General features: G+C 59.5%; 1 protein-coding gene across 1 annotated transcript; it reads left to right on the top strand.

The window, feature by feature from the left end:
- Positions 1–695: 695 nt before the first annotated feature.
- Positions 696–13,426, top strand: WNT6 (Wnt family member 6; the record flags this gene model as incomplete). Its single annotated transcript, XM_082055895.1, has 4 exons — positions 696–772; positions 9,129–9,349; positions 12,183–12,484; positions 12,965–13,426. The coding sequence occupies 4 exons, from the start codon at positions 696–698 to the stop codon at positions 13,424–13,426; spliced, it is 1,062 nt and encodes a 353-aa protein (XP_081912021.1).
- Positions 13,427–15,073: the final 1,647 nt, after the last annotated feature.

Raw genomic sequence — 15,073 nt, 5'->3', positions numbered from 1 at the left:
TTGGCCAGTAGTGTCAAGATTGGGCAGGAGACCAATGGGCAGGTGCCAGGTGGAACCTTGAGGCTGGGTCAGGTTTGGAGGGCTGTGCCAGGACCTCGAGCAGAGCCAGGCAGGGCTGTGCCAGGCAGAGTCCCCCAGGGGTTGCAGGGCTGAGCTGGGCTGTGCCAGGTGGGGCTGTGCCAGGTCCCAGGACTGCGAGGGACAGGGCTGTGCCAGCCATACCCCATGAAAAGGGGTACACATCCAAGCGCGGCAGTGGGACATGGGGCCACCGGCATGTGGCCACCGTCCCACTGCCCATGGCCGTGGCCGTGCCGACGCCGTGGCCGTGGCTGCGCGCCGGGAGCCGAGCTTGGCACCCAGGAGTCCCCCCGCCCGGCCCGCCCTGTCCGTCCCCCCGGGCTCCGGTTTCCTTGTCGAAGGCAGATGCTTTCGCAGCCCCGTCCCTCCTCCTCCTTCTCCGGAGCAGCCTCCGCGCCGCGCTCCAGCCGCCCGGAGGTGCCTGCCCAGCCCAGCCCCAGCCCAGCCCAGCCCCGCCGGCCGCGGTGCCCGCCCGCCCCGGCCCGGCGGAGGGAGGCAGCGGGCACCCACCCGCCGGGGTCCCGGCCGGACCCTCGGGGCGGCGGCGAGCCCGGCTGCCCGGGTCCCCGCGGGGGGCGCGGAGGGGGCTCGGCGCTCCCCTTAGCCCTGGCAGGATGCTGCCTTCCTCGCGGACCCAGCTGGGGCTCTTCTTCATCCTCCTCTGCCCCGCCAACATCATCGGGCTCTGGTGGTGAGTAGGATATCCCAGGGTGGGTGCCAGGAGGGTGCGCAGGGTCCCTCACTCTTTGGGGGTGGTTCCCCCACTCCAGCTTGGGGACAGAGTCCCCTACACTCAGGGCACCCCTTGGGTGGGAACCACTGCTCACTGGCCAGGTGGATTCACCTTGGGGGCACCCCCAAACTGTTGGGGTTCAGGCACATGAGTGCTTTGGGGGCAGCAGGCTGGGGGGACCCTGGGGGAATGGGGCACCCAGGTCCTGTGGAGGGAGCTGCAGCCGGCCTCCTTGCACCCCAAGCCTGCAGCCTGGGAGGGTTGTGTGCCTGTGGAGCAGGAAAAGGGGGGCAGGGGCCTCCGGAGCCTTCCAATAAGTCAACTTTAATTAAAAGCCTGAGGATCCCTACAGTGTCCCCTCCTGAGTAGTGGTCTGGATGCAGCAGGGACAAAACCCCTGTTTGTAATGGTGCCTTCATCAAAGGCAGAGACGGTGCCTTGCAGGATACTGGAGGGGGTGGGGGATTCATTACAGGCGCAGAGCTGGGACCCAGCCTTGGAAAGCCCAGGTATCTGTCGAAACATGAACTATTTAAATCTATTAAGAATTTCACCCAGCCTGTCTTTATCCGGTTTTAAGTGCTTAGATTCCAGCTCCCCGGCGTGCTGTCCGGGCTATCATTCATTATCTGAGGCTATTCGTCTCTACATTGTCACACTCTTTTGACCCCTAAAATAAAGCTCTCCATAAGCCTTTCACCTCCCGGTCCCCTGCCTGCCCACCAATGATTTATTCTGTGGCTCCATCCCCTTTGCTAGCCCTGGCTCCAGGAGCATGAGGCAAAAGTGGGGAGCCTTAGTGGTTAGAAATGGTGCCATTACAGTTGATTTTACACCAGCTGAGAGTTTGTCCCTAGCACCCAAGTGCTATGTTTCCTGCTGAAAAGGGGTTAACGTGGGTTTGAGAGGGGCTTGCCTTGGGTTTTCTGCTAGACGAAGGGACGGTGAGGTAGGGCAAACTCTGGCTGGAGCAGAGCATGTGCTGAGGGTCTCCCTACTCCCCACCACCCACATTAGGATAGCTGTACTCTCCCACTGCGTGGTCGACCTTGCTGTTTTTTCCCTGGTTAATTCTCAGACCGATGCCCTGCACATACATCTTCAGCTCTCCCCACTTTCTCTGCCCCATCCTCATCAATAACCACCCAATGGGCCCCTCACACCCATGCTCATGCCCAGTGCCCCAGCTCCAAGGAGTTCGGTGCCACCCTGCCCATGGCTGGAGTGAGCAGTGGTGAAGCAGGACCTTGCTTTGCCTTCAGTTTGGGAGCACGCAAACAGGACCAGCAAGGGCAGGGTGCTGGAGTACTACTGCCCCCCACCCCGGCTGCTCAGAGCTATGTCTCACCGGAGAGCCTGGGTCCTGCTGGTGCCGTGACCATACCACGCGTGCACTGGCAGTGTCGGCTTGGGGAGATTAGCAGGATTCGGCAGAGGAGGGCAAGGGGTCAAACTTGTTTTTAATTCTTTTAAAAAAGAAGAAAAGAAACTTTTAATTTAAGAACAATAACCCAGCTGCACACAGCATGGCCAAATGCAGCGGGCAGCTGAGTGGCCACAGGGGGATCACCAGTGTGCACTTTGCTTCGCTCAGGGGCCTGGAGCCAGAGAGCCAGGAGGAGGTGATGTGTGGATGAGGCCACCAAATGGACATGCTGGGCTTCCTGGGATGGGGCACTGGAACAGCTGGCTGATCCACTAACTGCTTCCTCCAGAGCCTGGGATCTATGGCCCTTGGCTGAGATCATCCCTCATTTCCAGGGAGATCTTCCCATGCCGGGTAGAGGGGTCTGGGCACTGCCCAGCCCTTCGAGCCAGTTCAAGATGGGCATCTTCCCACATGAAAGCTCCTGGTATCCATCCCCTCTCCCAGGTCTGGGTAGCATTGGTGTCTGTGGGTTTTGCTTTTGGTGAGTAGGGGTTCAGGGTGCAGCCATGTGTTGTGCCTGGACTCCTGGAAGCCCCAGGGCTGGTGGCATTGGTAGACCTGTTCCTTGCTGTCTCTGTCACTGATGCCTAGAGACCTTGTTGGCATGCCTTTGTGTGTGCATCTCTGGGCACCTGCGGGTGCTTAGCCAAGGGGGATGTTTCCCCAGGTAGGAAAGGAAGGTCTTTACACCCATGCCATCCCTGGATGCATTGGCTGTGCAGTAGAGGGGATGGAGGGGCTGCCTGTCTGAGGCATTTTTTTCCCATGCTGGTAACAAAACAAATTGTGAGAGTGGCACAGTGAGGTGCAGCAGAGCTGGGCACTGTCCCCAGCCCAGACATGCAGACAGACTCAGATGCTCCCAGGAGGTGACACTGGGATCCCAGCGGACGGCTGCATCTACAGAGAAAGATTTGGGTGTGATGTCTGACAATTGACATCCTGCTGACAAGATCAAAGCCTGAAAAAGAGCATTCTCATTGTGGTGGGATGTCCTCAGAGGGCTCACTGAAGTTAAAGTCACTTTTGTCCTATATTCCCTGTGCCCCTGTGTCTGAGAAGAGGTAGAGGGACAGGGGGAGAGGCAGACATACGGACCTTTCCATGGCAGAGAGGACCCAGCTCTGGTCAGTGCCAATGGGGAAGATGTGCCATTCAGGTGATACCAGTACTTTAGTTAGTGCCAGACTAGAGGGAACAGGCTCCCATTGTTCCCACTAGCCCTGTAAAGTGTCTTTCTCTCTCCTCTCATCATCTGTTCAACGTTCTCACCTGTCTCCTTATGCAACAGCTGAGGAGGACAGGTAGGGACCACCTGGGGCTCCTGGGCTGGCGTGGAGGCTGCAGGGATATGAGGTGGGCAAACCTGGTGTCTCAGGAGCCCCAGGCTGGTTCAGGGCAGGATTTCAGCTGAGCAGGTTTGTGTTTGGGCTGTACTCACAGGGATGCTGGCACTGTGGGGATGGGGGTGGGCAAAGCCAGGCTTCCTCAATGCTCCAATACCCATTGGCTCTCCATTGGCACGGCCAAGAGCAGTTGGGAGGTGGAAGAGAGAGCAATGGGGAAAACCATCTCATGTGAGATGTGCTCCACTCCAGCTGTGGGTCTGAGGGGGCCTGGAGTGACAAACACCTGCCCTGTGTCCCCTTCCCATGCATGCATACGGGTGGTGCATCTCCAGGTTTTCATGGGGCTCCTTCAGAGGAGCCATGAGAGGAATGAGGAACCATCCAAAAGCACCCATGGCTGCATCCTTGCTTGAGGGGGTTCTGGCCTTGCACCCACCCAAAGCCACACACTCGTGGGTGGGTTTTATGCTCCTGTGGACTCCCCTTCTCCTCCGCAATGCTGACCAGCACCTGCACTGTGCAAAGCCTGTAAGGGCAGGCTGCTGGGTTGTAGGGCCCTGCCTGTGTGCCTTGGGGTGAGCATCGTGAGTCACTCCCTGGGCCTGCTGACCCATACCTGCCACCCCACAGCCCACGGCCCCCCATGGCGCCCGGCAGACTGGGCTGCCCAGCCATCCCGGGCATGCCCCTCCCCTTGGAGTGGTGCCCTGTGAGCAGCAAAGCGGGAGTTCCTGCCTGGTGGCATCCCTCTGTGCTCCTTCTGGGGCAGCCACTGACTGGCTGGGTGTTCAAAGGGAAAATATTTCTCTTGAACTCTTTGAGATGGCAGCAGCTCCAGGATTGGGCTACTTGTGTCCTCCCCTAAAGACAACTGAGCTTTCTGCCATGCCATCCCTCGTCCCTGCTCCTGGTCACCTCCACTCTTCCACGGTGTTGCCCAGGCTGCCCAGCCCTGCCTTACATGTGTCTTGAGCTGGAGGACATGGCTGGCTTTGCATCAGAGACTTGACCCCTCCAAATCCTCCTTGTACAGGAGGGTGCTGGGCAGAGCTGGGCACACCCTGATATTCACTCAGGACATGCAGGCTCCTGCCATCACATCTGGCACCCACATTTGGGCATCTGATAGCTTAGCCCTTGTGCCACCCCAGCTCCAACCTTCACCAGTGCCCGGAGGAAGAACACAGTGACCATGGGTGGTCGGACCCCTTTCTTCTCATCCCAGCCGCTCAAGGGCTTGGATATAGCTTCAGGACCACCACCTCTGTGGGCACATGCTCCCTCCATCCTTCCTGGTACCTGCAGCACAAGCCTGGGCAGCTCCTGCCCGTGTGTGCCCGACCTCGGCGTGACCCTGAAGCTCCATGAGTTGACACCATGCCACACCAAAGCCTCTTTCCTTTGGATGGCATCCCAGCTATTTGCATCCTGTCTTTGCTGAGGAGGTCTGAGGAGGAGGGCAGGGAACAGGGTCCCCTTGCTCTCCCCATCCCATGGCATTTCCTTCTCCCTTGGTGCCCCCAGTGCTGCTCAGCAGCTGAGTCCCAGCTGTGCCCCTCCAGGCAGTGACTTGCTGCTTACTCACCCCGCCATATGTCTCCTGCTCTGCTTTCCACACCCGGCTGCCCTGGTTAGTGGCAGCACCCACGCATTGCCCCAGGTGAGGGGCCGGGTACCTGCTGCACACCTGCATGGGTTGAAGGGAAAGCTGGATGAATGGAAATTCATGTGTGTGTCCCCCTCACCCTGTTTGCACAGCTTGAAAAGAGATGGGCTCTTGCCAGGTCTGATTTCCTTGAAGGGCTGTCACCGACTGTGACACATTGGTTGGGATGCATGGTGACCTCTTCCCGCAGGGATGGAGCTCATATCTCCGGGGCTGGCATCCTGTGGCTGTCACCTCTCCGAGCAGGCAGAGAAGTGCCTGTGGGCTCGCAATGATGGGTCAGGTACCCCGGCACCCTGCTTCCCCTTCCTGAAGGCATCTGGGGGCTGGGATGGAGACCTGGATGTGAGGCAAGCCATGCCCTTGCTACCACACAGCGGGGTCCCTGTGTCACAAGGGAATGCTCAGGCAGCAGTACTCAATGGGTGCAGTCCTGGCATGGCACAACCACTGCTCTCCCCCGGGGTTTCAGGATTGTCAGGACCAAAGGACACATTTTTCCACCCAAGATACGGGTACCATTTGTGAAGGCTAATCATCCTCTTCCCTGCTAAATGGCTCTGCTAACCCCCTTCCATCAGCTCCCTCCAAACTGAGACCCCACTGTCTCCCCTCAATCAAGGTCTGCTGGCAAGGGCCAGGAGAAGCCCTGCTCCACGCCATCCTCATGTCCAAGGGAAGATGGTGCCAGGCTTCTTGGTGTATGATTTTAGCTGGAAAACAGACTGGGAGATACTGAAGGCTCCATGACCATGAGTTGAATGGGAAAAGCTGGTGATTATGGCTTCTGGGAGCCCCTGGCTCTATTGCAGTGAGGACACCATCCAGAGAACAGGGGTTGCATCAGAAGCCCCAGTGACTCCTGTTTCCTGTGTGTCACCAGGACTGGGCTCAGGCTGTGGCTGTGGCAGCTGAAGGGGTGACAGCAGCAGGCTGGCAGCATGTTGCAGCTCCTTCCATGCCTCAGTTTCCCATTTCAACAACAGCAGTTGTTTCCTTTGCAAAGGGGTGCTGGGAATCAGGGATGAAAGCATGGCTCGTCATTTCAGCTCCTTTTGGGGTGAGATGACAGAGATGTGGTGGCAGTTTTGGCAACAGGCAGGAGGGATGCTGCCGAGGCGCCAAGCCTCACTGGGGGCTGCCAGGAGGGAGGTGACGGGGGGCCGGGATGCCCCAGGCAGGTTGAGGGGAGCTGGGCTGGCGACCTGGTTCCTTCACCAGGGCAGGGGGAGGAGTGCCCAGCGGCAGAGGTGGGGCACCTTAATTGTAGATGCGGGAGGCCTTGGAACAGGACAAGCTCAGGCAGATCTGGGCCCCGCGCCGGAGCCCTTGCCAAAGCGGTAGCAGTTTGGCAGCATTTTTCTTGCCCTTGTCTACCCCCCGTCCCCCCCCCAGCTCCAACCCATCCAAAGCAAAACAGCTCTCGGGCTCCCGACAGCCTCCCCGTGCCAGACAGCGAAGCCCAGCGGAAATTAATATTGCGCTGGACTTAGGCAGCCCACCCCACGCCTCGGCATGGCCAGGGAGCTCCTGTGTGCTCCCGCCGGCTTCGCCGCCACCCGGGCCATGAGTGGGGACCCTCACAGTGGTGGTGAACCCCCCACCGCCCCCCAGCCCCGCGGGGCTGAGTGCTTCTTCCTGGCCTGATCCAGCGGGCTGGGGTGAGCTGCAGTTCAGCATTTGATCTGATGGCCCTGGGGGGCTGGCGCATCGTTTTTATATGAGTACAAAGAGTCATCTCTTAATGAAAGTCCCAGCTCCCCTTCTTCCCCACCCCGCCAGAGCAGGCAGCCAAATCCCTGTTGTCCCGTTGGGGATATTGGGAGCCCATGGTCCCCAAGGAGGAGGAGCTCAGAGCCTGGTATGGAGGATTTAATCCCCATGTGGTGATCGTGGGATGGGACTGAACAGGCTCACTGGTGGCTTTTCCCGTGGGTCTCACTTTCCCCATTGATGGGGGACCTATGCCAGCCCAGCTGCAGCCCCACAATGCTTCCCCAGCTGCACCATTCCTTTGCAGAGGTACCTGTGCATCACACAGCAAAGGGAAACCAAGCTACAGGGAGCAAAGGGAGATAGGTGCTCCCCAGCAGCAGTGTGCTCTTGCCTCAGTTTCCCTGCTGGAGGTCACCTTTCCAGGCTGTACACTTAGTTGAGCTGTTTAACCCTTTAAGCCTCCAGCCAAAGCATAGAGGCTCCTTTTCCAGACTCTGTGAGAGGGCATGTCCTCCTGAAACCCAGCTGGAGTTTGGTGGGCAGGAGACATGGGCAGCCTGTGAGCCTGACATGGAGCAGGGGGACCCTGGCAGGACCTTGAGCATCAAACAAGAGGGTCAGAAAGGGTGTGCACCGGGGGCAGGATGGCAAGTGAAGTCCTGCAACTTTGTGTCCCGAACACAGCCCCCCAGCTGCGTGAGAGTGAAAAGGAAATCCAGAACATAGTTAAACACCGAGATTCAGCTTGTGATTTTTGAGCCCCTGGGGCTTGGCCAGACTATAAAGGTCTGGGTTTGGAAGCTGCAGCACAACTGGTGCTCCCCAGCAAGAGGGGTTGCCAGCAGCATGGGCCACCCGGGTGCTGCTCCCCAGGGGACGTGGTCCCACAGTCATGGGGCATCCCAAGTGCTGGGGGATGCTGAGTCCAGCCCTGGTGTCCTGTGGGCATTCACAGCCAGGAAAACCATGTTATCGAGGAGGATGAGCTCTGACCCCACAGGAGAGGTGCTGAAGGTGGGGTGGGGCTGAATGGGGCTGTGTTTGGGTTGTGCTAAATTCAGGTGGCCCATGGCTATGCAGTCTCTGTGCCGTGGGATGGGCAGTGTGGGCAGAAGACTGTCAGCACAGCGTGCCTGCACTCTGCCTGCTGTGGCTCCGGCATTGCCCACGGCGGAGCTGGAGCATCACCCATCCCGGCATGGAGCACAGCACCAGTGGGCTGTGCAGCTGCACAAGCTGTGCCACGGAGGGCACTGCAGGCAAAATGTGTGGGGAAAGTACAGGAGTTTCTGTATCCAGCGGCACACCAGGTAGTGCAACATTGAGCTCAGGGTTTGCTTCCCAGCCTGGAGAGCCAGGCACCTCATTCCAGCTCTGCTGGCAAGGAGGAGCCGCCTCTGACATGGGCTCAGCTGAGACTTGACCTTCCATGCTGGCATCGGTAGGGCTGGCGATGCCACCTGCATCCCTTCCTTGCCTGCACGCACCCGCCTATGGCTCTACTCCCCCCGGGGCCCGTGCCTGGGGAGAGGGAGGTGAGCATGGGAGCCTGGACAGCAGCCAAGGAGCTTTATCACTGGCAAGGTCACTCGGCTCATCTCCCACGGGGTAAAGCTGTGAGTCCCCCTGGAAATGGGAAGGTGCAGCAAGACTGCTGTCTGGGCTCCCTGCTGTGCCAATGGGGCTCCATGAGCCGCAGCTGCACTGGGCATTGGTCACATCATTGTGCCAGGGCTGTGCTGGGTCAGTGCCAGGTGTAAAGAGCAGGAGCTGAGCAGCACAGCATCTCTGTCACCTCCCATTGGAGACATCGCCATCACCCCAAGGGATGTCCCCAAGGGCTTTGGAGTGTCCCCAAGGGGTATGGAGTGGCACATATCAGCATTCTCCAGTGAGCCCTGCAGCTGGAGATCTCCCCCATTCCTGGCTGGGCAGGACAAGGTGTCCCCTGGGTGCTGGCATGTAGGTGCTACCCATACCTTTCACCCTGCTCCCCCTGCATGCCTCTCCCTGTCCCCTTGTCACCCAGGCTCAGTGCTGAGCTGGCACTGCACCATGGCCCCACTCCATCTCTGAGTGCAGGACTGGCTGTGCCACCCTGCCCCCACCCTGGCTTGGGTGCTGGTTTTGCTCTGCTTGCTGTCCCTCCTGCAGGGCAGTGGGGAGCCCCCTGGTCATGGACCCCAACAGCATCTGCCGCAAGACGAAGCGGTTGGCGGGGAAGCAGGCGGAGCTGTGCCAGCTGGAACCGGAGATTGTGCAGGAGGTGGCCAAGGGCACCAAGCTGGGCGTCCGGGAATGCCAGTACCAATTCCGCTTCCGCCGCTGGAACTGCACCAGCCACAGCAAGTACTTCGGCAAGATCCTGCAGCAGGGTAAGGCCAGCACTTCCTCCACTTCCCGTCTCCCAAAAAGCCCCCAGCTGCCTGGTCATGCACCTCCCCAGGACTCCTGGAGCAGAGTCTGGGCGGGCAAACCTGTGTGTGTGTGTGTGTGTGTGTGTGTGTGTGCAGGGGGTTGCTCAGTGCTCCCCAGTGCAGTCATACTGAGGTTTTACTGCTGGGACATGTCTCCCCGTGTTGTAATGAAGCAATTACCGATGCTCCCAGACAGTGCGGGGCTTCACAGAGCCCAAGAATGCACCCTCGTCTGGCAGTGATTTACTGCTCCCCCAGGACTCTGGGCTGTGCTGGGGGAAGGGGCCTGGGTGGGAGGCAGCAGGCAGCTGCTGGGAGCTGCCCCTCGCCCCATGGGTGCCCTGCAGATCCCTCCTCCTGATCCTGCAGGGAGCAGAGGAAAGGAGTGCTTGTCCCCATCCCTGCATCCCTGGGTGGGCACTCTGATGTCACCCCAAGACACAGGGACAGGGTGACAGAGAGGGATGGGCAGGTCCCAGCCAGGTGGATACAGTGGTCCAAGCCCAGCCCAGCTGTATCAAAGCCAGGGCAGGGGCAGAGCGAGGGGGCACCCATGGTTCTGTAAGTGTTGGGAAAGCCCCTGCCATGGTCCCAAGGGAGAGAGGCTGGGGGGTGAATAGGGAATTGGGGGATGCTCGAAGCACCTTGGGCTGGTAGGGCCACTTAGTGTGTGGTGAGTTTAGTCTTGCCTCTGTTGCCACGTTGGTCCCTGTGCTGGGGTGGATGAAGATGCTGGAAAGAGCCTTGGTCTCCTTGGCCATCACATCTCCTGCTGGTGCATCCATCGGGCCAAGGCAGAGCGGGTATGCCCTTGGGCCTTGCAGGCGAGTCAAGGTGGGATCCCTGGGGTCATTGGCAAGGACAGAGTGCCCCTGTCACTGTGGGTACCAATGTGGGGCAGAGCTGGGGCCCCAACAGAGACACTGACCCCTGACAAGGAGGTAGGCTCTTTTAAGAATCTGATTTGAGGGTGTGGGTTCCCCCCAACACAGGGAGGTATAGTCAGTCAAGGGGCAGAGAGCCAGGGCACATGTGGGTCACTCCTGCCTCTGGAGTAATCTGTTTTCACAACAACCTGGCAGCAAGGCAGGTGTGAGCTGTGCCAGACAGGGCTCCAGGCTCGTGTGGTGCCAGGATGCCAGGGCCAGACCAGGTGGCAAATGGGTGATGCTGGTGGGTGAGCTACTGGATGCCCAGGGGAAGCCTAGGTTGGAGGAGATGCAGGCGCAGCAGGCATGGAGATGTTGGAGGAACCACCACACTCTGTTTGGCCCAGATTCACTGCTGGGGTGGTGAAGATGAGAAATGTCCTGGGGACGATGATGCATTTGGGAGCACCTGGCACTCTGAAGACATGGGATACCACAGCTAGAGGCATGGAGGTCCCCAGGGCTGCATTGTGGGTATTAGAAGCAGAGATCTTGCCCTGCACTGAGAGGTGCCAGGAGGCATCAGCCTCCCTCTAAGCCTGTAGGGATTGCATAAATCATCCCAGCATTTTTGGGGTTCCCAGCTGCCAGCAGATGGGTCTGTCCCATCCAGCAGTTGCCTCTTTTCAAGGATTCTGCAGTGAGCTCCGGTTCCCGGCTGTGGCCTTCCCGGTGCAGTTGTGGCTGTCCTTGCTTCCCTCCCCACTGCCTGTGCCAGGTGCTGCGTGCCAGGGCAGGCTGTCCTGGGGGCAGCCACGTGTCTGGAGGAGCTGTCAGAGGAGTGTCACCCCCTGAGGCCCCAACTGGCAGGTGGCACGGTGACCTCTGCCAGCTGCAGGCTATCCACTAAGGGCCCTGCCAGCCCCTGTCAGGAGCAGGCAGGTGGTCCTGTGGCTCAGCGGGTCAGGAGGGCCAGAGGACACCTGCCCCTGCAGTGGCACCACTGTTAGGGCACGCGTGTGCCCAGTTCCCACCAGCACCAGTGGGAATCAAGTACTGTGTGGGCTTGTGGAGGGGCTGCTAACGGAGGAGGTGCCCAGGAGACCCTCTTCCCGCAGCGCCCCCAAGTCAGAGTGGTGCAGACGGAGGGATGGGTCATCCCCCAAAACACACCTTCCCTTCCATCCCCAGGTACCCACTATGTGTCACCACCCTGGGCCAGCCCTGCCCTGTCATTTGGGTGGGCAGGAGTTTGCCTGGCACAGGGGGAGCACGGGAGCCCCCTGAGCAGGGTGCCGCGCCCCCATTGCCAGAATCCCCCGCTGGCTGCGGCTGCGAGCGGCAGGTCTGGGCAGGGGAAGGATGCTTGGAATTCGTGTCCCGGAGCAGAGAGAGACAGGAGCAAATACTAATAATAAATAATCTTGCAGGGTGGAGGCTGTGTCGGCGGAGAGAGGTGAACAGGCAGCGCCCTGTGGCAAAGTGGGTACATGGGGAGTGTGGGCAGCATGGCTTCATCGCTGCCACCTGTTAGAGGGGTGAGTGGCACTTGTGGTGTCCCTCGCAGAACTTTTGTCCTCTCTGGATGCCAGCTTGCAGCTGGGGATGGAATTTTTACAGCTTGGAGGGACATTGCAGGGTGGTGTGAGGAAGCTGTGGATACCACACCCAGGGCCTCCAACTGCTCCCCAGCTTCCTATCTTTCCTATGAGGCAGCACCCATCCTTGCAGGGGAGGCAGGAGACAACTTCTGCCCCAGGCAGCCTACTCTGGGTGCTTCGCCCAGGGAACAGCACCAAGTACAGAGGATGAGGGAGAAGGAGAGGTCCGAGCACCTGTGGAGTGCTGGCGGGAGGATGGTCCACTTGCAGAGCCTTTGCCAGAGCTGACCCCACACCCTGTCCCTGGCTGTTCCCCTGCAGATATCCGGGAGACAGCCTTCGTGTATGCCATCACAGCGGCTGGGGTGAGCCACGCCATCACGCAGGCCTGCAGCATGGGCGAGCTGCTGCAGTGCGGCTGTGAGCTGACACGGAGCCGGGCTCCCCCCTCACCCACGGCGGGTCCGGGCACCGAGGGCACTGCCTGGGAGTGGGGGGGCTGCGGGGATGATGTGCAGTTCGGCTATGAGAAGTCCCAGCAGTTCATGGATGCCAAGAGCAAGAAAGGCAAAAATGACATCCGGGCTCTCATCGACCTGCACAACAATGAAGCCGGACGTTTGGTAAGGACTCTGCTCTCCCTGCCCTCCTTGCCTTCTGCAAGCATCACCCTCCCATGGCCCTACCCAGATCAACCCTCCACCTTCACCTCCCGCAAGCCGTGTACCTTATCTCTTTCAATTTTTTTGCAAGTTTTTCTTTCCATATATGCAAGTCATCAGACACTCCGGATTTATAGAGTCCCATCCCTTGAAACATTTAAGGCCAGGCTGGATGGGACTCTGAGCAACCTGATCTAGTTGAAGATGTCCCTGCTTATTGCAGGGGGGTTGAACTAGATGGCCTTCGAAGGTCCCTTCCAACCCAAACGATTCTATGATTCTATGGACCTGTATCTTTCAGGAGACCTTTGCAGGTGCTTTGGAATCCCCTTGTAGCTCTCCAAGCACCCTGTCCTGGTCCAGAGCAGCACCAAGAGGCAGGGTTCCAACTGGGCGGGGAGGCAGGGGACTGGGGCATGAGCGTCGCTGTCTCTTCCCCAGGCAGTGCGCAGCTACATGAGGACAGAGTGCAAATGCCATGGGCTGTCGGGCTCCTGCACCCTGCGGACCTGCTGGCGGAAGATGCCCCATTTTCGTGAGGTGGGAGACCGCCTGCTCGAGCGCTTCAACGGGGCTTTCAAGGTGATGGGGGGCAACGATGGGAAAACCCTCATCCCAGTTGGTGACAACATCAAACCGCCTGACAAGCAGGACCTCATCTATTCTGCTGACTCGCCTGATTTCTGCTCAGCTAACCGTAAGACGGGTTCGCTGGGCACCCGAGGCCGTGTCTGCAACAGCACAGCCATGGACACGAGCGGGTGTGACCTGCTGTGCTGCGGGCGAGGGCACCGGGACGAGACGGTGGTACTGGAGGAGAACTGCCTTTGCCGCTTCCACTGGTGCTGCGTGGTACAGTGCCGCAAGTGCTCCGTCCGTCAGGAGCTCAGCCTCTGCATCTGATGGCCTGGGATCGGGTGAGGACAATTTCGGGGGCCACTCCCAGGCTCATGCTGTGGCCCCCTGGGACAGAGACAGGCTGAGCCAGTGGCAGGGACGGTGGGGGTGAGTCCAGCTCTGAGTTCCAGGGACTTCTGGCTTACCTGTGGGACAGCATGGGGCTACCTGGCATCCCCATGGCCCCCATGGTGGGGGGTGTGGGCATAGGGCTTCCACTAATAAAGCTATTTAAAGCCGGTGTGCCGCAGCGCTTCCTGGGGAGGGCTGGGAAGTGCTGACTACTGTATTCGGAAGGGGCTGGTCAGAGACCCGTTCCACCTGGGCTATCAGTCCCATGATCAGCCAGAGTCCCCCCATCCTCCTGTTTGTGCTGATTGCATGGGGATCCGTGGCAGAGCCCAGCTCATTTTTCATCCACTCTTTGCTTTTCTCTGTGGTTGTAGAGGCAGGAGATGAGTGGGAATGTGGGCAAGTGCTCTACTGTCCTGCTCTGCAGCCTCCAGGTTGGCTAGGTGCTCTCCTCCCATCATCCATGGCCACCATCACTTGGAGATGCCAGTTTGTATCCCACCACCACCTGACCTGGGATATTTACAGTGACTGGCAGTCCATGGTTCCCTCTGCTCACCCCTCATGCAGGAGGTATGGCTTGCTGCCCTGACACCATGGTGATGGGCTGTGACTTTCTTGAAGTGTTCTCTATTATTTTCACTTTGTCTTCAGCCACCTTTGCTGCAGTCCCCACCTGGCACGGAGAAGCCCTGCACTGTGCTGGCACTCCTGGCTTGGTGGCATGCAAGGTATTTCCTTGGCATGCCATGGGCCACGTGCAGCCTCACCTGGCCTGCACGGTGCCAGGCATGAATCCGTAACCTGATCAGCCTCTGCCTCGTGTGGGCAAACACAGGGCGAGGAGCAACCTGGCTGCCCAGCAGGGAAGGCTGCTATCCCTCTGCTCCAGGGGCTCCAGGGGTCTCTGAGGGGGACCCTCCCATGCTGCAAGGAGACCATGGGAACTGGTTTCTCCAGCTTCCCCAGCATGGGAGTTGAGGTAACTGCAGAGGGGAACGTGTGTGTGCAGTGCCCGCTCATCTGGCAATGCCATGCTGTGAGAGGAGCCCTTGAGGGATGCCAGCAGAGCCAGAGCCTGGGCAGAGATGTCCACGCTCTTGTGCCTGCCCTCCACACTGTAGCAACATGGGACATGGGGGCTTTGCCCTCCCACTCCTCTGTAAAAGTGCTACTGGGGCTCTCAGTCAAGGGCACGTGGGGTACTGCCAGGCAGGAGCAGAGCTGGCAGTGCTGGGCACATGGCAAGGCCAGAGGAGCTGCAATGGGGTGATGCCACCAGCCGGTCCCTCCTCACCTGCCCCCAGGCTGCTAGCAGTGATGGGCAGGTGAAGCAGGGTGCTGGTGAACCATTAACTTGGCCCACTGAGCACTGGGGCGGGAGCCTCTAAATCTGTCAGCTGCAGCTTTGCAGCTGGAAGTTCCCTTCTGGCTTGCCCAGAGTGGCACTGGGAGGGGGAGGTACATGGGGCTCCCTGGAACTCTGGGCCATGCACCCACCCATGGGAACACAAGGGTGGGTGTGAGCAGGGGTGGGTGGGTGCAGATGAAGGTACCTGTGCACACAAGCAGCTTCGTGTG

The sequence above is a fragment of the Streptopelia decaocto genome, assembly GCF_964273445.1.
Source record: "Streptopelia decaocto genome assembly, chromosome: 6".
NCBI lineage: Eukaryota > Metazoa > Chordata > Aves > Columbiformes > Columbidae > Streptopelia > Streptopelia decaocto.
This window is presented reverse-complemented; position numbering and strand designations above follow the sequence as displayed.